We start from the raw sequence: 20,243 nt of genomic DNA, 5'->3' as shown, positions 1-20,243 counted from the left end.
ATAAATACTGGCCCTGGGATAAGGGACTGTCCCGCCAAATAAGGGATGCTTGACAGCTGTGCTGCTGTCCTGTCTGAATCTTCCATTTTGGTCAGGAAGATGGATAACTGACAAAGCAGGGAGGAACACACTTGCTGTGAACTGAACACCCCCCGGAGCTCCTGCAAAGGTAATCTTGGGAGCAGGTGCTTTCTCCAACTGTTTGACACACACCTTGTAACAAAAGGGGCTTTCACTCCCATCTCTTCCCTGCAAGGTAAAGAGGCTGGGAGCCCCACACTTCCTCAATTAACAGACTTCATTAACAGACTTCCACCACCTCCCATTTAATTCCCTTGCTCCCCAGCTGCTAGATGGCTAAGAGCATGGGTAGGCAAACTAAGGTCTGGGGGCCGGATCTAGCCCAATTGCCTTCTAAATCCAGACCATGTTTTTACATGAGTAGAATGTGTGCTTTTATTTAAAATGCACCTCTGGGTTATTTGTGGGGCATAGGAATTGGTTCATATTCCCCCCCCCCAAAAAAAATATAGTCCGGCCCCCCACAAGGTTTGAGGGACAAGGGACCGGCCCCCTGCTGAAAAAGTTTGTTGACCCTTGGCTAAGAGCTTCAGACATTAAACTGAGGGTCGGGGCGTACTATTACCAAGCCCTCTGGTCTTGCTGGCAAAGGGACCAAAATCTGAATTTCCCGCTTACTTCCCCTTTAAGCTTGGGGCATGCAGAAGTGGTTATCCTTCCTTAGCAAAATACAGAGCCACCTTCAGAGTTTCTACTTCAAGACTTCTGTTGGAGGGATTCAAGACAGAGGAAGTAAAAGAAACAAGAGGTTGCATTAAGATATAAATAAAGTCTTTAGTCCATAGTATCCAATTAGTCCATAGTATCCTGATGGAGGAATGGGTGGATCTGTTAATTTTGGTTTCTCCCAGCTTCCCACCCTAACCTTAAGTTAGTTCTCTCTCTCTCTCTCTCTCTCTCTCTCTCTCTCTCTCTCTCTCTCTCTCTGTGTGTGTGTGTGTTTTAAGGGATCATGAAAGTTTATAAGCATTTTGCTGAACCAGAGCTTCTTGTTGAAGGCAGCTCCCCTTTCTCCTCCCTCTTCCTCCCCAGACCACAAATGCATCTCAGATACCTTCCCTGGCATGTGTTGTTCTTTCTACGAGCTTCTGCTTTCCCAATTTAGCTGTTCTAACATCTCCCCAGCCCCATTTTTCCAGTGGGTTCTTACTAAGCTATGGGTTAGAAGATCTAGGAAGAGGGGATCCAAATCAGTTTTATTTCCAGGGCTTGACACACTTTCATAAGTCCCATTTATTCATTAATCTACACTTTAAAAAATGTGCACAAATCTTTGCTCTCAAAAATATGCAGTTCTTAGATGCATTTCTAGATGCACACAGACTTTAAATGTATTCTGGTGTTTCTTTTGAGCCGAAGACTGGTGTCAAAACATTCAGAAAGTGTGACAGCTTAAGTCCAGACGCACATGTTAGTCTGGGAGGTTTGGATCAGATCATTTCTTAACAGAATTCACAAGATCACATTCCTCAAGTGTTCCCCTCTCTCTTTGACACCTGCCGTGAGTGCACTATGGAGCAAAAATCTCACAATGCATTGCACAAAGTTTAACACTATGCACATTGCTGTGATGTATTTATTTATTGTCTGAAGGTTCTATGGGGGAATAGCTGGGGTAGCATCTTTCAACTGAGGAATGTGTGGTGACTCTGAAAGCTGGGAAAAGCTTATCTTATGGACAGGGTCTATGTTCCTTAAGCAATTGCTAGTCCTAGGGCAGGAAAAGATCTGCAACATATATATAATTAACACAGCTTTGCAGATAACACATTTTTCAAGGGCAAGTGGGATTGCCAAAGTCTTTTTTTCTGGGTGCATGTTCCCCCCCTTTCCACACTCTTTTTTTTTTTGGCCAAGTGTGTAAATCTGAATGTGCAGAAGTTAAATGTGTTACTAGTTACCTGTAATCGAATCAAATTAAATTAAATAAATAGAGTTAATTTTTTTAGTGCCAGCCCCCTGTTTTTGGAGCACTGTTCCCACAGAATGGCAAAATTCTTTGCCAAGCAAATACATTTTCATTTTTCCTGGCATTTGGACATGAATGCGATTTTGAAGCAATTTTGATTGTATCTGGTGGCTCGTGTTGCAAATGGAAAAGATGTTTTTAAAAACCAGTAATAGATTACTTCCGATAAACCCCATTAATGTTTGTTAACAGTTCTTAAGAAAGTATACATGCAAACAAGTGTTATTTCTGAATTCTTCAAATAAATATTACAAAGAACAAACAGCTAAACACGGGAGGATAATAAAATCTCTGATATCCAGTTTGATGTCCAAAACCTGCTCCTGAATACGTACCTTAAGCTAAAGTTGTAGAAAACGTCGTATTTGGCGGAAACCGAACTGCAGCAGAAAGGAAGCAGCACTCATTGTGATGAATACATATCACAATGAAAATCACTGCCATCTTACATCCCTTCTCACTATAAGGCAGCTGCCTATGTTTGCATTTGTGCACCATCTGTAAAAATTTGCAAATCAAGCAGATTTTTAAAAAATCCTTAAGTCTTCTGTAGTGTTCTCTTTTCCAATGGAAGCCATATTTGCCTAGCACCACCTCTGGAACTCTGGAGAGTTGGAAGCCGGCAACAAAACAAACAAAACCCTGTCAATGTTGTGTTTTTCTTATAGGCAGCCAACTTTTAATTTAAATTCTAAGTCATTCAACACACTGACTCGTCCTAAGAGACCCACCCCACCACAAGTGTATTTGAAAAACAAAGTGCTACTTTGTTAAGAGAAAGAAGATGCCAGATTTTTAATCCCAGCTGGACAGTAATTCTGGTCACTGAGGCTTTTTTAAGGAAACAAAAGCCAAATAAAATAAGAAAGACATTCAACAAGCATGTCAGTGAGTGTGACTCATGTCCAACGTTTGATGTAGATGATGTTACAGTTTTCTTACAGAATGGGTTGCTTCCCCACCCTACTCCCCCCTCCCCAGTTTGCCCAATGTCAGCATTATTCAGCTCAGCTGAACAATCCACAAACCCATTACTGTTAAATAACTTTGCAAATTTCAGTGGGATTTTTCAGGGACTTCATTGGTGGGAATGGTGTTTTAATGAGCTGCCATCCGTATGGCACCAGGAAGTGGGCAGAAAACATCTTCCATGCTGGCAAAATGCCTGCCTAAACTTAGTGATGGGAAAAAGCACAGAAGTTGGATAAAAACGAAGCAATTGAAAGTTGGCTTTTGCTATGTTAAAACAGGGATAGTTAAGCTGTTGCCCTTCAAGAGGTTGCTGGACTCCAACTCCCATCACCTGCAGTCACCATGGCCAATGGTCAAGGGTGATGGGAGTTGTAGTCCGTCAACATCGGAAGAGCCATAGGTTCTCCATTCCTTCCTGACCTAAAACTTCTCTCCCAAACATCCTCCATTGCAATTTCTCATGCAGGCTGAGAGGTTCTTTCCCTGTTCGTATTCTTATTTCCTCTTCCTCCCAATAACGAACTATTTCAAAGGCCCAACTAGATAGCATCTTATATACCAATAGCAAATTTGTTCTTTGAGTGCCTGTCCTTATATGGCAAAAAAGGCACTGCTCACAAGAGAGGGAGGCAACAGGAGGGTTGAAAGAACCCCAAAGTTTGCAGAAGTTTGAGGAAGAAAACACTTCTCTTGCAGGGACACTTGGTTAGGACATGAGGTAGGACTTCTCTACTGCAGCACTCAGGTTATAGGACTTCTTCTCTAAAGAGCAGGAGTGGGGAACAGGACCGGGAAAGCAATGTAGCCCCCCCAGAACACTCAGTCTGGCCCATGGAACACTCCTGCTTTGTACCCCAACGTTTTTGCCTTGCTGGAATGTATCCTTGCACTCTGGTAATGTCTCTTGTTTGGGCTGATGGATGATAGAAAGGGGTGCGTGAGAGAGCACTAAAAAGGTAAAACTGGCATTTATTGCTGCACTCGTTTTTGCTTCTGACCACTCTCACCTCACCTATGTGGCCCTCAAAAGGTGTCCAGGAAAGGAATGTGGCTCTCAATCTGGAAAAGCTTCCCTCCCCCTACTAAAGAGATTTGTCAGGCTTCCTTCCTTTTAAACGAGCTGTTCAGACTTCCACCTAGTACTTAGTCAGCAAAAAAGAATAATAATAACAATTAAATCCATTGTCTCTCCTTGGTGATTATGCTTCGCTGTTTTATTCTGTTCTCAGTTTTATGGTATTTTCATTGGTTTCTGTTGCATTACTTTTGTGCTTGGATGTGAGCTGTTTGAGGGGTCCTTTGGGGCCCAAAAAGCAGAATATAAATGATTTTACAAATCATTTTGTAAATGTGCCTGCACTGAGCAACTTGGAGAAAGGGTGGCACATAAATTTAATACAAAAGTGTCAGCAATAATTAATACAAATGTATTGTTCTGAGCCAGTCATCAGCTGAAATTTATTTTCAACTCTTTAAAAAAAAAGAAAGGAAGGAAAGGAAAACAAATTAACACCAGGTTCCAAGATTTCCTGGCTTATCTTTCAAATCTCTTTGGCAGCTTGAACTTTGCTGTGGAGATCCAAGGGTCATTCTAGTTGTGTCGTGTTCCTATCAAACACCTGTGAAAAGACACACAGTCAGTTAGATCAACTAACCGGAGAATCTTCAGTGCAGGAGCGGCCAATATAATGCGCAGAGATCCCCTACGTTTGCAATGCCGAAGCAGGGTGGCGGCTTCCAGATAACTTGAGATTGACACCATAGTCAAAATTCTGCACGTGTAAGTTGCTGCAAAGGTCACATCCACTCCACACATTCAAAACACATTAAATGCATGTTTAAAACACATGGCTTCCCCCAAAGAACCCTGGGAACTGTAGCTTGGTACGGGTGCTGGGAATTACGGCTCCACAAAGGGAAATCTATAGTTTCCAGAATTTTGGGGAAACCATGTGTGTTGAATGTGCTTTAAATGTATGGTTTCGATGCAACCTATGTAGTCAGTGGGCAAAACTTGTAAGGGCTCTTCATGTGCAGAGTGGATGGCTCCACCAGGGGATGCTGCTGGCTGTCATCCCTCCCTCCTGCACATGGTATTTTATTTTTAAAAGCCTACATTGTATGATATCAGGTAAGGGGCAAGTGGCTTGGCTGAAATGGCTTTGAGAGCCAAATGGGAAGGCCTGGGAGGTTTCGCTAGAGGCAGGTTTAGGGCAGTTCTATCAGTTTCTCCGCAGGGCCGTGGGTGGCGCTGTGGGTTAAACCAAAGAGCCTAAGACTTGCCAATCAGAAGGTTGGTGGTTCGAATCCCTGCGACAGGGTGAGCTCCCGTTGCTCGGTCCCTGCTCCTGCCAACCTAGCAGTTCGAAAGCATGTCAAAGTGCAAGTAGATAAATAAGTACCGCTCTGGCGGGAAGGTAAACAGTGTTTCCGTGCGCTGCTCTGGTTCACCAGAAGCGGCTTTGTCATGCTGGCCACATGACCTGGAAGCTGTACGCTGTCTCCCTCGGCCAGTAAAGTGAGATGAGCGCTACAACCCCAGAGTCGGTCATGACTGGACCTAATGGTTGGGGTCCCTTTACCTTTTACCAGTTTCTCCACACTGGGCGCAGAGCTTGGCCTTGCATGGAACTCTGCTGAAATGTGAAAGACCCAAGTCTGCCCCTGGCTTCATGAGGGAGGCCTATGGGCTCAAGGTACCCCACTCATGACCTAGAATGTAATTTGTGGTTGCCCTGTAATAACCACAATAAAAAGTCAACATTGTGCTAACACAGATGTTCTGTCAACACAAGCATTTCTGCTTGTCCAGTGGAACAGTCTTACCTCTCCTCTTGCGTACTGATCTGGGGGATTTTCCTGCCCCACCCAAGTTGGACTTCTATTTATTACACCCACTGAGTAAACTACAAACCTGCTTTGCGTCTTCTACACCAGTAGAAGCACAGTAGCCCGGTTCTGAGTCAGCTCCTGCGCAGTCCTTGCCCCCATGAGCCTCAGGATTATTACACTGCCTTCTCCGAATGCGTTCTCCTTGCACACAAGCCGACCAGGTAGACCAGCAGCTCCAGGCGCCATCGGTGCTAGTTGCGACTGAATTAAAGATTGGAGTGGAAAATATTTTGAGTCTTAACATCAAAACAAATATACACTGCAGTTACTTCGATATTGAAGTAACTGCCTTCGTGTCTGTAAGCCCAAATGGTTATCCAGAGTGCAATTTGGGATAGGGGTGTTTCTTAGGTGGCTAAGGGATCTCTGCTTCCACAGAACAGCTGCAAAGGTTGTCATTTTAAGTGAAGATCTGAGCAGGAGAGGAATGCTTAACCCTTCCCACCACTTGTTCCTTTCCCTCACAACTCCTCCCCCAGGGTGCTTTTCTACCTGACACAATAGCCAATGCCTCTGGAACCCCAACTTCTCTGCTATAATAATAATAATATTTTATTCATACCCTGCCCTTCCCGGTTCAAAAACCGGGCTCAGGGCAGCTAACAACAAATTTAAAACACTTAATTGTAAAAGCAGAATAAAATACAGTTTAAAACCATGAATAACAATAAAATTCAAAAATCAATTTAGGGGAAATAAATAAATAAATACGCATTAGATAATCCCCAGGGCTAGCTGGCTGAATTGGTCCTACTTGGGCCAGCGAGGAGGCCAGGGGAGAATTAGCTGTGGGGTCTCAGAGCGGCTAATCTTCATAAAAGCGGAGGGGGAGGGAAGAGAAGGAAATAAAAGATCAGGCCCGATGGAAGAAGGTTAAATCCTGAAGGGCCCTAGTCTCATGGGACAGAGGATGGGACAGGTCGGAGGATAGTCTGACTTCCTTAGGGCCCGGGACCTCTAAACTATGGTTATTCATGGACCTTAAGGTCCTTTGTGGGGCATACCAGGAGAGGTGGTCCCGTAAATACGAGGGCCCTAAGCCTTGTGTCCTAACCCTGCTGCTTTCCACCAGTTTGGTAGAGTTTCTTGGTTCCAGGTTTAGAGATGTGAAGGCCCAGAGAATATCTTGGTGAAAACTATATTCTTCATAACACCTGCTTTTCTATGCAAAGGTTTTTTTTGCAGGTGTAGTAAACTATGCAATTCCACTACCCCGCATCTTCAGTGGCATCGTCCAGGAACAATTCCATCACTGTTTGTATGAGCAGAGCCCTAGTGCAGGGTTAGGTTAGGTGGGATAATGGCTTTATCTTCGCAGCTCACTTGTCCTGAATAGAATATGGAAATGAACCCTCAATTCTTGATCTATTGCTGACCTGGTGAAAAAAACGCTGAGGGTATCTGACAGGCTTCTCCCTTGAAGTAAGGGGTGCATCCGCATTCACACCTTCCGTTCAACAGCATGACAGTGCCACCATTTTGACATGGCTGGCATTTGCAAACACTATATTCAGCAAGGTAGTCCTCCACAGCTTGGTCGAGATTCTGCCTCTTTACGGTGGAGTTGGGTATCGTCACCGGTATGAGAGTAGAAATTGGGTACGGCTGCAAAGAAATGCAAATACCTTAATCCAACTTGTTACAGCAGCGGTATTCTTTGGGCAAGCATGATCAAAGCTTCCCTGACATTTGTGATAGCCTCCTCTTAACTACTCTGAGTTCTCTACCATGTGAGGAAAGGGTGTTCTCAGGTAAAACAGAGTCTTGGACAGAAAAAGTCCAATTCCTTCACAATATCCTAGCACGGAAAGCACCTAAAATTCCTCAGCTCTTATTTGCAGGTAAAAATTGTGCTTACCTTGGAAACATAACACGTGCCTATTCACTTGCCATGGTTCAGCAATAAATAAAGGTCATACATTTTAATGTATTTTTAATCTTTGTTGGAAGCCGCCCAGAGTGGCTGGGGAAACCCAGCCAGATGGGTGGGGTACAAATAATAAATTATTATTATTATTATTATTATTATTATTATTATTATTTCCACCTTCTACCTGCCTTGCCCCACCCTCTGGCCCTGGGTCTCCGCATAAGGAAGCTGTGCCTGGAGGAAGAACTGTGAGGGGAGAGACTCCATCAGGCAAGGCCTCCTTCCACCTGCCTTGCTCCACCCTCCAGTCTCTGCTTCTCGTTTTGTATTGTATTATGTTGTGCACTGTGGTTTGCTGTTGCTTTATTGATTGGAGTTTTGAAATTACTTATTGTAACTGTTGAGTGGATTTCTGTTTAATTTTGAAATGCTGATATTTAATATTATTCTATATTGTTTTAATGAATGCTGAATGTTATTTTATTTGCATATTGTATTATGCATATTGTCTTATTTATATGATGTTAGCTGCTCTGAGCCTGGCTTTGACTGGGGAGAGCAGGATACAAACAAAATTTATTATCATTATCATTATCATTATCATTATCATTATCATTATCATTATCATTATCATTATCATTATCATTATCATTATCATTATCATTATCATTATCATTATCATCATTATCATCATTATCATTATCATTATCATTATCATTTCAAGGGGGCAGCATTTACAGCGGGGGTGACTGATATTTTGGCCTAAGGACCTTAGTCGCTCTCGGCCAACCGTCTGAAGATGCGCGTGCCAGTGGTGCTTGTGGTCGAAAGCAGATGTTGCCACACACACACTCTTACATGTGCACCCAGCACATTGCACACAAATCAAGGCACTTGGTCACCAACTGCAGCAGATCCAAGCTGAGGAGGAATGGCATTTATTACCCCTCCCTGCTCATAAAATAATAGATCTGAGGAGAAGGGAAGGGCAATGTGCATCCTCACCAGGGATGAGCCATGTCTGCTCTCCCACATACCAATATGCGCATCAGTTTAGGAAGAAAACCCTCTTACTTCGTATTGTATCACTGTGGGAGCATCAGGGAGCGTCGCTGCCCACTGGACGTAGTCTTCCACATCAACGATGCTGTGACCTCGCGACAGCTTTTCCTTCAGCCTAACCAGAACATCAGTCTTCCCTCCATAAATGAGAGATATCACATTGTGGATAATTCCGCTGCTACTGGGGTTGTCCTCTGCAGAGGAAAGAAGCAGGACAAGGGTGGACCAAGGTCCCTTGGGATGTTGTCTCACCATCATTCTGACTTTCTTATGCAGACAAACACCTGGAAGGGCCCAGAGCAACAAACAAATCCCCCCCCCCTTTTTGCCAAATTCATGACAACATATGTGCTGTGGGACACTCAGATCTGTGCTACTGTGCAATCTCCTTTTTAAAATATCTTTTTTTTATAAAAAAAGTATTTGATTAAATTTCCACAAATTTCACATTGTTTCACTACATTATAAATTTTTATTTGGTTTTATTGACTTCCCATCCCATTTTCCATGGTGTTATTGTTTTTATTCCACCCCTTTGCTGCGCCCTTTCTCCCCTCTTTTATATCATAACCATAATGCAATAAATAGTTCAAATCCTGCTCGTGAATTCATCATATTATAATATTTCTTTAATAATCCAAAAAAGGCTTCCATTGTTCCATAAAACAGTCATTGCTAAGTTCTCTTATTTTAGCTGTTAAATTTGCTGATTCAGCATAGTCCATCACTTTACTTACTCATCTTTTAAATTTCTTTTGGAATGGATGATGTAAAGATAAATGAGTTCTGAAAGTGCACCTCCTTGCCACAGGGCCACCTTTGCAACAGGGGCACATTTGCCATCGCCAATGCCAGCTTGGACATGAAATTTTCAGAAGTGGGTGTGCCCAAATATATAGTCCCCTTTTTGTGTATTTTGAACATAAATCTTTAAATATATAGATATATTTACCATTTCTAATCTTGCTACTTTTGCAGTCCTTCCCTTTGTTGGTATTCTTGACTTCAAATGTGCCGGCTGTTAAACCAAGATCTATATTGTAACCCAGGCAAGCTTTAACATCTTCGACGGTGACTCCTGCAAACAGAGTTAAAAACAGACATTCAATAAAAGATGGAAGGTGGGAAAGGCTCATTAACAAATTTCCTGAACCATGAAATTATATTCGGAAAGGCAATCAAGTTGTACCCATAAGAAAAAGCAGCAAAGACTTTTTAGTTTTCATTTAAGGGTGATATCCAGTCATGGCATAATGACTAAAGGTAAAGGTAAAGGGACTCCTGACCATTAGGTCCAGTCATGGCCGACTCTGGGATTGCGGTGCTCATCTCGCTTTATTGGCCGAGGGAGCCGGCGTACAGCTTCCAGGTCATGGGGCCAGCATGACTAAGCCGCTTCTGGCGAACCAGAGCAGCACACGGAAACGCCGTTTACCTTCCCGCCGGAGCAGTACCTATTTATCTACTTGCACTTTGACGTGGTTTCGAACTGCTAGGTTGGCAGGAGCTGGGGCAGAGCAATGGGAGCTCACCCCATCACAGGGATTCGAACCACCAGCCTTCTGATTGGCAAGTCCTAGGCTCTGTGGTTTAACCCACAGTGCCACCCGCGTCCCTGTCATAATGACTAATGCCACATTTTTTATGCTTTTCTTGCCTCCCGTCTTTATATTACATTAGTCACAATTTTGCAATTGAGGACTAGTCTAATATAAGAGTACGCATCACAGCTCTTGTGATGGGAATTCCAGCTGTGCTAATACATCAAAGGCAACACCAGCTGATTGGTTTGCTAGTTTCTCTACAAGCAGTGACTTTGCTTTAGGCTGCACAAACAGACCAAATAATCACTTATTGGTTTTGGATTGTTCCTTTTGTGATAGTTTATTGCCATAGATATTGGTTATGTAAAAGTATGTTTGCTAGTTTGGTTTTTTTTTGTCCATAGTTCAGTATTATTATCAGATAGGGTAGCACCCAGCCTGAATTGGATTGGAGTATAGCCTCTGAAATTAATGAAACAGTTCCTACCTTCACTTCTCATTGTTTGGTTGTCCAGTACATACAGTAGTTCATATTTCCCACCAACCGTTCCCTTCTGTGCAAAATGAGTTCCGTGCATTTCCAAAAATTTAAAATATTCTCCCTTGTCGTACGCACTGGGCAGATATTTTACATCTTCAAGGAATGTGTCGGTCAGGCGGACATCACGCCTTCGCATTTGAAAGGTTCCCAGTTCGATGTTTCCTTTCACGTGAAAAAATGTTTGATGCTGTAATGCAGAACGACGGGGTTAACCTTCTGCCAGTGGGAAAACGAGAGGACCAGATGTTCTCCCATCTCTAGGGTGACAATGTGTCCAACATTATGGAGGGAAGTCTTCCGTTTGATGGCATCCTCCCTTTGGAAAGGATCTCAAGCACTATTGTTCCGCAAGTGGGTTAACTTGTCGGGGGCTTGATTCCTTCTCTAAATTAAAACATGCAGTGCTCAATAAGGGTAGCATGTTAGAATGCTGCCCCAGAAGTCACACCTACCTACCATCCCTATTCGACTTTCCTCTTTAAAACAGAACAGTTGAAGCTTCTACTGCCTCCCCATATAAACTGACCTGGACCCTGCAATCGCCATCTGAGGCCCTTCTACATGTGCCTCCTCTGTGAGAGGTCCAGAGCACAGCAACACAAGAGCAGGCCTTTTCTGTGGTGGCTCCCCACTTGTGGAATGTTCTCCCCAGGGAGGCCCACCTGGTGCCTTCCTTACATATCTGTGGGTGCCAAGTGAAAACGTTCCTCTTCCCCCAGGCCTTTGGCCAATTAAAGAAACTATGGTCCTTTAAACTGTGTGTGTATGGCATGGGTAGGCAAACTAAGGTCTGGGGAACAGATCCAGCCCAATCGCCTTCTCAATCTGGCCCACGGACAGTCCAGGTATCACTGTGTTTTTACATGAGTAGAATGTGTCCTTTTATTCAAAATGCATCTCAGGGTAATTCTCTGGGGCATAGGAATTCGTTCATTTTTTTCCTTCAAAATATAGTCCGGCCCCCCACAAGGTCTGAGGGACAGTTGACCGGACCCCTGCTGAAAAAAATTGACCCCTGGTATGGGTTATTGTTTTCATTTCTTATTATGGTTTGTATTTTTATATTGTAAATCACCCTGTGATCTTTGGATGAAGGGTTGTATAGAAATTGAATATCGCCTGGTGAAGCTTCACTAGTGAATTCCCGCCTACTCTACAGTTATCAAAGGCCCAAAGTGGCAGGGAATTTGTTTTCATTAGACAATTTTGCTGAGGTTGTTCAGTTTCACATGTATCCCTTCAAAAAACCTGTTGATGTCATCTATATTTTGATTGTTTCATTGTGTCTCCTTTTTAAAGAAAGTCTGTTTTTATTGCTTTTTAAATAAATATTTTATACTGTTAAGGAAAACACACACAAACGTATCTTAAGCCGTATACAGTGGTACCTCAGTTTTCGAAAGTCTCAGTTGACGAACATTTCGGTTTTCAAACGTCATAAACCCGGAAGTAAATGCTTCAGTTTCCGAACACGCCTCGGAAGTTGAACATGCCATACAGCTTCTGCTGACTGAAAAATCCTGAGGCCTAGCTGTCGGTTATTGAGTTTTCGGTTTACAAACATTTCAGAACTCGAACGGTCTTCCGGAATGGATTACATTCAAAAACTGAGGTACCACTGTACAAGTTTTGCTAAATAAATAAATAAAACACTCCTAACAGCGTGCTAATATCAAGTCCCCCAAATAACACAGAAGGGCTCTCCATTTTGGGTTTGTTTGTTTATTTATTTGTTTGTTTAGGATAGCTTACCTTTCCTTTAGAATCCTTTAAGAATTTATGTAGAGTTTCATTGGAGGATGCATCTATGCTCGCGCTCAAACTGAAGCTGGGGGATGTGCCATTTCCTACCTCTGTAGGCGTCAATTTGAGAGAAAAGCTAGCTTGAGCAGAATTATGCCTTTCGCTGAACATTTCCTTTACTGCCGACACCTGGTCCTCGTAGACTTCATTTCTAAATCTTTTGTCTCCTTTTGTCTTAGAAAGAGAAAAAAAATATATAGCAGGCAATTTAGTAGGCAATCTGCCTGGAATATATGCAGCCCAATGGAAGGAATGGTTTTCACTCGCTAACATTAGAAACTTAGAGCCAATAATTGAAAATGTACGGCAGCAGATTCAGGACAGAGAGAAAAGCGTATTAATTAAAATAAAGTGCATTCATTCATTCATTCATTCATTCATTTTGTCCCCACATTTTCTCTGAAAGTTCATTCTATCTATCTATTATCTATCTATCTATCTATCTATCTATCTATCTATCTATCTATCTATCTATCATCTATCTATCTATCATCTATCATCTATCATCTATCATCTATCTATCTATCTATCTATCTATCTATCTATCTATCTATCATCTATCATCTATCTATCTATCATCTATCTATCTATCTATCATCTCTCTCTCTCTCTCTCTCTCTCTCTCTCTCTCTCTCTCTCTCTCATCTATCTATCTATCTATCTATCTATTATTTCACACCAACTTTATTGCTTATTTGTTATTATTATTAATTTATTAATAGCTTTCTAAACCACTGTCTCAAGGCAGTTTGCACATAGAATAGTTAAAAACAGTGAAAAACACACTGAAAAGCCAAATACATTTAAAATGAGGCTTAAACCCTAACAATTGGACACTTGTTGTAATGACCCATTTATCCGGCTGCAAAAGCAAATATAAGCAAAGGCCAGCGCATTCCCAAAGTAAAAACAAAAACATAGAAGATCCAAAACAAAACAGGGGGAAAAGATGGGGCAGAATGGGAGAGAAATGATAAATAAACAAACAATCAATTCCTGCCACTGGCAAGTTAAAAACAAGAGTTTTCAGTCTGTATGAGTTTTAACAAAACATTTAAAACTAAAATATATCTGTAGAATCGTGGGCATCCCCCCACTGGTGGAAAAAATAGGTTGGTTGCCCTCAGATCAGCCATAACCCCCTAGATTCCAGCATCTGTAATACCTGAGACATAATACAAAATGTGCAGCTGCTATTCTCAATTGTTTTGTGAGAAACTAGCCTCCTTCAGTGCTTTACCTTTTAGCCATAGCAATGACTGACGTCTAGCTCATTGGACCAAAAGAAGACAAGAGCGAAACACCCATTGTCTACAACTTCTTGATTCGTTTTTAAGCCTTTTATGCTGCTTTTCTGTGCTGGAGAAGCCTCACAGAAAACAATACACCTATCCAGAGCTTTAGTGTGGCAGTGATTGGCGATTAGGGTATCAGCTCAAAACACAAAAGAATTAATGATGTTTCAGAGGTCTCATTTCATGCGAAAGTGACCCCTCGGAGTTTTGATACCATTGCAGAGTTGTGTATGAAAGAGTGTGGTTATCACAGCCTTAGAGCTCGGCAAATTTGCTCCCGCCCCCTGGATGTGTTGCACAGCTCTTTCCCCCAGCTGTTCACATCAGCACAGCTTCATTAATGTCAGATTCATTTCTGTTTGTGTATGCACCAGGAGGGTGGCTGACAGGGCAGGGATGTCTTTACCTTAGGCAAAGGTGCTCACCCCTTTGTTTAAATTTAATTTCATAAAATGTACGTTTACCGCTTGATTGTGGAAAGCCTTAAAGCGGTTTACCAAAACAATAAAGCAACAATATTATTGGTAAACAACAACATTTTTTTAAAATAAAAACCTTGGCTGGAGACAAATTAGCAATGGCTTCAGGACTCCAGTGGAGTCAAATGCACACTCTACACTTTGCAGAAAGGGGCTTACGTCATAATTGAGCACAGCAACGTTCCATGGCTTGCGATAGTATATTCCAGTATTCCCATCGCGGACTCTGTCACAGACGCCATTGTAAAACTCATTGTAAAACGGGCTTTCCTTCGGATCCATGCCCAGAATGTTGACACTGCAACAAAATCACACAACAAACTAGGGTCTTCCAGGGTCTTGGTCACTTAAAACCTGCTATACCATTCAAATATACAATTGCACCTTGGTTGACAAATGCCTTGCGACTTGAACGTTTTGACTCCCAAACGCCGCAAGCCCAGAAGTGACTGTTCCAGTTTGCGACCGTTCTTTGGAACCCAAATGCCCGACGTGGCTTCCAGTTGGCTTCAGGAGCTTCCTGCAGCCAATCGGAAGCCGTGCCTTGGTTTCCGAACATTTTGGAAGTCGAACGGACTTCTGGAGTGGATTCCGTTCAACTTCTGAGGTACAGCTGTAATTCATGCTTACTACAATGGAGGGCAAGCTAGCTATCATAGGGAGTGCTGGGCACGTCACATGGCACACAGAGACCTGCCCTCTAACAGAGCAGAATGGCCATGGTACTCATGAGGAACAGGCAAGGAACCTGCTGCCACTGCTCCTCATAAGATAACAGTGTCCGCCACCAGAGGTAGGCATCTCAAATTGCCTAACGGTAGGGTCGGCCCTGCCAGTAGATTTGCTACATCTCCCATCATTCTCCCAAGAACTTCCCAGAACTTACCCACGGCCAGCTGTTCTTCCAATCTCTGATACATCCATTATACGGTCACGACAGGGTGCACGAGGATCACCTTCACAATTGTCTTCGTCGGAAAAGTCTCCACAATCATCTTCCGTATTACACACCAACCTTTTCTTTATACAGTGTCCTAAGTGTAGAAAGAGGAACTGTATCTCTAGCTGTTAAACAGTTCTTATTCCTCTCAGTCTTTTGGCTTGAACCAAACCTAGTTGGGTTTCCCCTCAGTGCCATTGGTGGATTTTTTGACCATAAAGGAAATGAAAACCTGCTTTACCCTTTCGACGTTTGAAAAATTGTCACTGTGAAAATGTAGACATTAAACAAATACAACCACACACACACATGTATAATTGTCCTTTGAGGATGAAGGGTGGTATATGTGGTGATGATGATGATGATAGAAGACAATATCTTGATTAGGAGTGACAACCAAAGCAGCAAAAATGTACAATACCAATTCAGAGAACTATGAGCTAATTTTCATGTTACTTGATTCCAGGAAAAAAACCAACCTGTTTCTGGGAGTGAAGTGACAACATATGGGGTGGTATACCAACATACAATTCTTTCCTGCTGTTTGCATGGGGGTGGGGATCATTTGGGATGGATTTGCTAAAATTTGGAAAATCAATAAAAACATTGACTGTTGTGTGGCACCATGTCCTCTGGTGCGAATGAAAATTAGGGCAACGTTGGCCAAAAAGCCACAATTATCCAACACACTAGGGGTGAGAGGAATGTTAGAAAACAGAACAGAAGCGCTGGCATTACAATCAGGAAAACGAGCTCAACATTTCCAGGTGAAATACGCACCAGGTGAATGCGTATGAGAAGGGACTTCCGTAAGAGTATTTCAGAGAGCTGCTAAATCATGACAAGATGGTGCCTTGTGATGGGCAACTAACGACCTCCAGTATAATCCACCGTGGGATTCAGTTTCAAAGAATAATGCAAAAGAACTGCATACCATTTTCACACATGAAGTCATTGCCACAATCTGGTAGCTCTTCAGGGCAGGGGGTGTCTGGCTGGCAGAACTGTCTGTCTCCCAGAGCTTCAATACATGGCTTTCCTCCATATTGTCCAAATCTCACAACACTCCTCGAGCGATACTTTAGAAAAGAAAGGAAGAAGAATTACAGGTGCTCAAAAGGACTGGTGTGGCTGAGCAGCCATGAAATGATGTACCAGTACATTCTTTGCACACGCCAAATAACTTTGACGGAAACTAAGCGGGAGGTTGGGGGGCGGATTATGCACAAAATTAAAGGGAGGCCTACTCATCGCACCTCCACAATGGAGTCTCCATTCTTTGGTGCTTTGATCAAAAGGCATGCCTGGTTAGAAAATACCAATGACTACTTTTTCTACAATGCTAATGCCTGAAGACATTTTGCTGCTTAAAGCAAAGGACAAGATGGAACCCTGCCCTCATATTCCACATTCAGAAGGCCACTACATTTCCGAGCACAATCCAAAGTGTTGGTGCTGATCTTTACAGCCCTAAACGGCCGCGGCCCAGTATACCTGAAGGAGCGTCTCCACCCCCCCATTGTTCAGCCCAGGCACTGAGGTCCAGCTCCGAGGGCCTTCTGGTGGTTCCCTCCCTGAGAGAAGTGAGGTTACAGGGAACCAGGCAGAGGGCCTTCTCGGTAGTGGCGCCTGTCCTGTGGAACACCCACCCATCAGATGTCAAAGAAATAAACAACTACCTGACTTTTATAAGACATCTGAAGGCAGCCCTGTTTAGGGAAGTTTTTAATGTTTGATGTTTTATTGTGTTTTTAATATTCTGTTGGGAGCTGCCCGGAGTGGCTGGGGAAACCCAGCCAGATGGGTGGGGTAATAACAATAACAATATTATTATTATTATTAGACGTAGCAGTTGAATTTTACTTCAACAGTGACAAAGGGACAGTGTCCTTTGGCATACTTGGCATACTTGAAGGCAGCAGACCAGCTCAAGGAGCACAAGGCAAACTACCACTACCTGTCACCCAGTATTTGCTGCCTGAAGTGGCTGCCTCACCTCGCCTAACGGTAGGGCTGTAGGAACATCCAGTATGCAGACTGTTGTACACAGATGCCTAAAAGTATAGTGCAGTGCACCAGTAGGTGGCGCTCTTTGTGCTACAATTCACCAAATATACGCTGACTACATTGCCAGATAATTTGAGGATAGGATTGGAACATCAGGTTTGGAAAAGGCACATGCATCACCGATGCCCTGCGCTGAGGTATAAATACCATATTTTTTGCTCTATAAGACACACTTTTTCCCTCCTAAAAAGTAAGGGGAAATGTGTGTGCCTCTTATGGGGTGAATGCAGGCTGTGCAGCTATCCCAGAAGCCAGAAGAGCAAGAGGGATTGCTGCTTTCACTGCACAACGATCCCTCTTGATGTTCGGACTTCACTTCGCTGGAGAGGCACTGCGCAGAGAGGGAGAGAATATTTTTTTTTCCTTGTTCTCCTCCTATAAAACTATGTGTGTCTTATGGTTGGGTGTGTCTTATAGAGTGAAAAATACGGTATCAACAGCCCTAATAATTTGTACCTTACTGTTGTTCCAATTCAGATTATGGATGGCGCCACTAAGCTCATTATTATCCAGTGGCTCTACAAAGTCAGAAAACAAAACAAGCTACCTCCTGCCCCCCCCAAAAGTCATGACCATTTACTTTACTGTCAGGAGTTTGGAGTTACTGAGTCACTTCTGGGTTGAATTAAGCAGAGCCATCACCAATTATGATAGACCACAATATAAACTGGAGCTCCATAAGGTGTGCCATTGCCAGAGGTCCAGACAAATTCAGATTCATGGAGGATAAAGCTATCAATGGCAAGAACTAGTTGCCATTGCTACTGAATCCCAGGGGCTGGGGATTGCAGGCGGGGGAAGTGCTTTTGTGCTGGGGTGCTGCTTGAGGGTTTCCTGCAGGCATCTGAGTGGCCACTGTGAGAATAGGAGGCCGGACTGGACGGGCCCCTGATCCTCAGGCTAATCTTACATTATTATCCTTAAAACACATTGTTGTTGTTTCAAACAAAAGCCTGCTGAGCTAACTATCAGTCACAAACCCATGACTTACTCTTTCCTTTGAACATGCATTGCATGGTCCCCATTCACTCCAGCGGCTCAGCAAGCAATCGATGGGCCTGATGTCCACTTCTCTTCGCTCTCTTAGTATAGAACAACAAGATGCTTTTATGCAGTACTATGCAGTAAACTAAAAATCAGAAGCAATGTTATTGGGGAAGGGGGGGGGGAAATAGGCCCCATACTGGGAAAAGACATCACCAAACGAGAAGATAAAAGGGACATATATTTGCATATGCTGATTTTTATGGACACAGAGGCAAAGGCAGAAAAATTTACAGCCTATCTTGCTATAGTGGGAAAGCCTGCGACAATGAGGTGACTTGACTTGGTGCCTTCTCAGTCTGCTCTCCACGCACTCACCGCTGATGGAGAACTTGAAGGTCCTTGCTCTCCTTTCTTATGATGCTTCTATCTTCAAAACTAGACTGGGCAGCCCAAAATCTCATTTTTTCCATCCCAAGAGCCCTGTTCCTTCCTGGGAAACGTTACAGTGGATCTTCCTTTCATGTTTGAACTGGAAGCCACTCCCACTGAATTCACTGATGCTGATTACAATCCAAGCATACGTAGAACTGCGGTCTCATATACTACCTTGATGCTGAAATTGGAAACCATTCAGATTCGCTATCCTCAGGCTCCAAAGAGAAATCAGAGCAAATTCTACATTTGCTGCGGGAAATGCGACACAGGCTTATTTTATTTATGTATTCATTTTAACGTCCACTTACCTTTTCCTCCCTGGTGAGACAAAACTGTTTGCTCCTAAGATGCACAGTGCCGCTATAAGAGGCAGTAAGGTTTTCATGGTGCTGCTGTCGACTGCGACACCAAAACCGTAGCACCCAAATGGGAAGCTTTTTGTCCTTTCCTTTTTGTTATTGATTAGCCAAAAAACAAACAAAAACCCCTGCCAAAAGGAGGCAGAGCCTGCTGCTGACTTTCGGGAAGCAGCCTGGAGTTTGTTGACAGTGAAGAATTTGGAAAATCAGCTGGCCTGGGCATTCCCCAGGCAGAGAGAAGGGTAGAAGAGAAAGCCCAGGCACCTGTCCTTCCTCTCTCCAATTCCAGGCATTACACAATAGGGCGGTAGCTCAGGGTCAGAGTGTGTGCTTTGCATACAGAGGGTCCTGGGTTCAGTTCCTGGCATCTCTAGGTAGGGCTGGGAATTCCCTGCATCTGAAAACCTGCAGACCCACTGCCTGTAAGTCAGCCTGGACAATTTGGATCTGGGGGGGGGGGCACTAATGGTTTGCCTTGATGTAAGGCAGCCCCCTACGTTCTTATGCACAAAGTGGGGGGGGGAGAACAAAGCAGCACTGTTTTATTGTAAAAGCAAAGCACATCAGGAAACTTTGCAAGAATGCGGAAAAAAAGAACGCAGTAGGCACAGCCAAAAACAAGTTAGACCACTTAACTGGAGAATTTCACAAGTCCCTAGTGTGGTACCAGGATTATCAGTTACCGTTAAGTGCTGACCACCCTGGGCACCCAAGACAAAACAAGGAGAGGGTCTTCTATGAGTCAGCCCAAAACCTTTTGCTAGTTATAGTGGGGTAAGAAAGCTGGGGGTGGGAATCACACCTGGCAATTGATGCACCCCTTTGGGTTCAGACAGTCCATGGGGAGAAGAGCCTGGGAAGTGGTGGAGCTGTGGTCTAAACCACTGAGCCTCTTGGACTTGCCAATCAGAAGTTCAGCAGTTCAAATCCCCGCAACGGAGTGAACT

The 20,243-nt window shown here is 43.4% G+C and overlaps 1 protein-coding gene across 1 annotated transcript; it reads right to left on the bottom strand.

Moving 5' to 3' along the window:
• Positions 1–4,452: 4,452 nt before the first annotated feature.
• C9 (complement C9) lies at positions 4,453–19,589 on the bottom strand. The gene is made up of 12 exons (XM_083466023.1): positions 19,246–19,589; positions 18,507–18,597; positions 16,383–16,527; positions 15,395–15,542; positions 14,668–14,806; positions 12,684–12,908; positions 10,878–11,118; positions 9,799–9,924; positions 8,859–9,040; positions 7,291–7,519; positions 5,937–6,115; positions 4,453–4,641 (listed from the first exon to the last, which is right to left on the bottom strand). The coding sequence occupies exons 1-12, from the start codon at positions 19,320–19,322 to the stop codon at positions 4,609–4,611; spliced, it is 1,815 nt and encodes a 604-aa protein (XP_083322149.1). The 5' UTR covers positions 19,323–19,589; the 3' UTR covers positions 4,453–4,608.
• Between the last annotated feature and the right edge of the window lie 654 nt (positions 19,590–20,243).

This window comes from Podarcis liolepis (genome assembly GCF_965112155.1).
Source record: "Podarcis liolepis genome assembly, chromosome: 11".
NCBI classification, from domain to species: Eukaryota; Metazoa; Chordata; class Lepidosauria; order Squamata; family Lacertidae; genus Podarcis; species Podarcis liolepis.
Note: the sequence above shows the minus strand (reverse complement) of the source record. Positions and strands in the feature narration are given on the sequence as shown.

Coding starts and splice junctions, on each gene's coding strand:
- C9 (XM_083466023.1), bottom strand. CDS start 19,322: ATGAAAACCTTACTGCCTCTTATAGCGGCACTGTGCATCTTAGGAGCA. Junction 16,528..18,506: donor ATGCATGTTCAAAGGAAAGA/GTAAGTCATGGG, acceptor TCTTTTCTAAAG/TATCGCTCGAGGAGTGTTGT. Junction 14,807..15,394: donor GGAAGAACAGCTGGCCGTGG/GTAAGTTCTGGG, acceptor ATTTTGTTGCAG/TGTCAACATTCTGGGCATGG.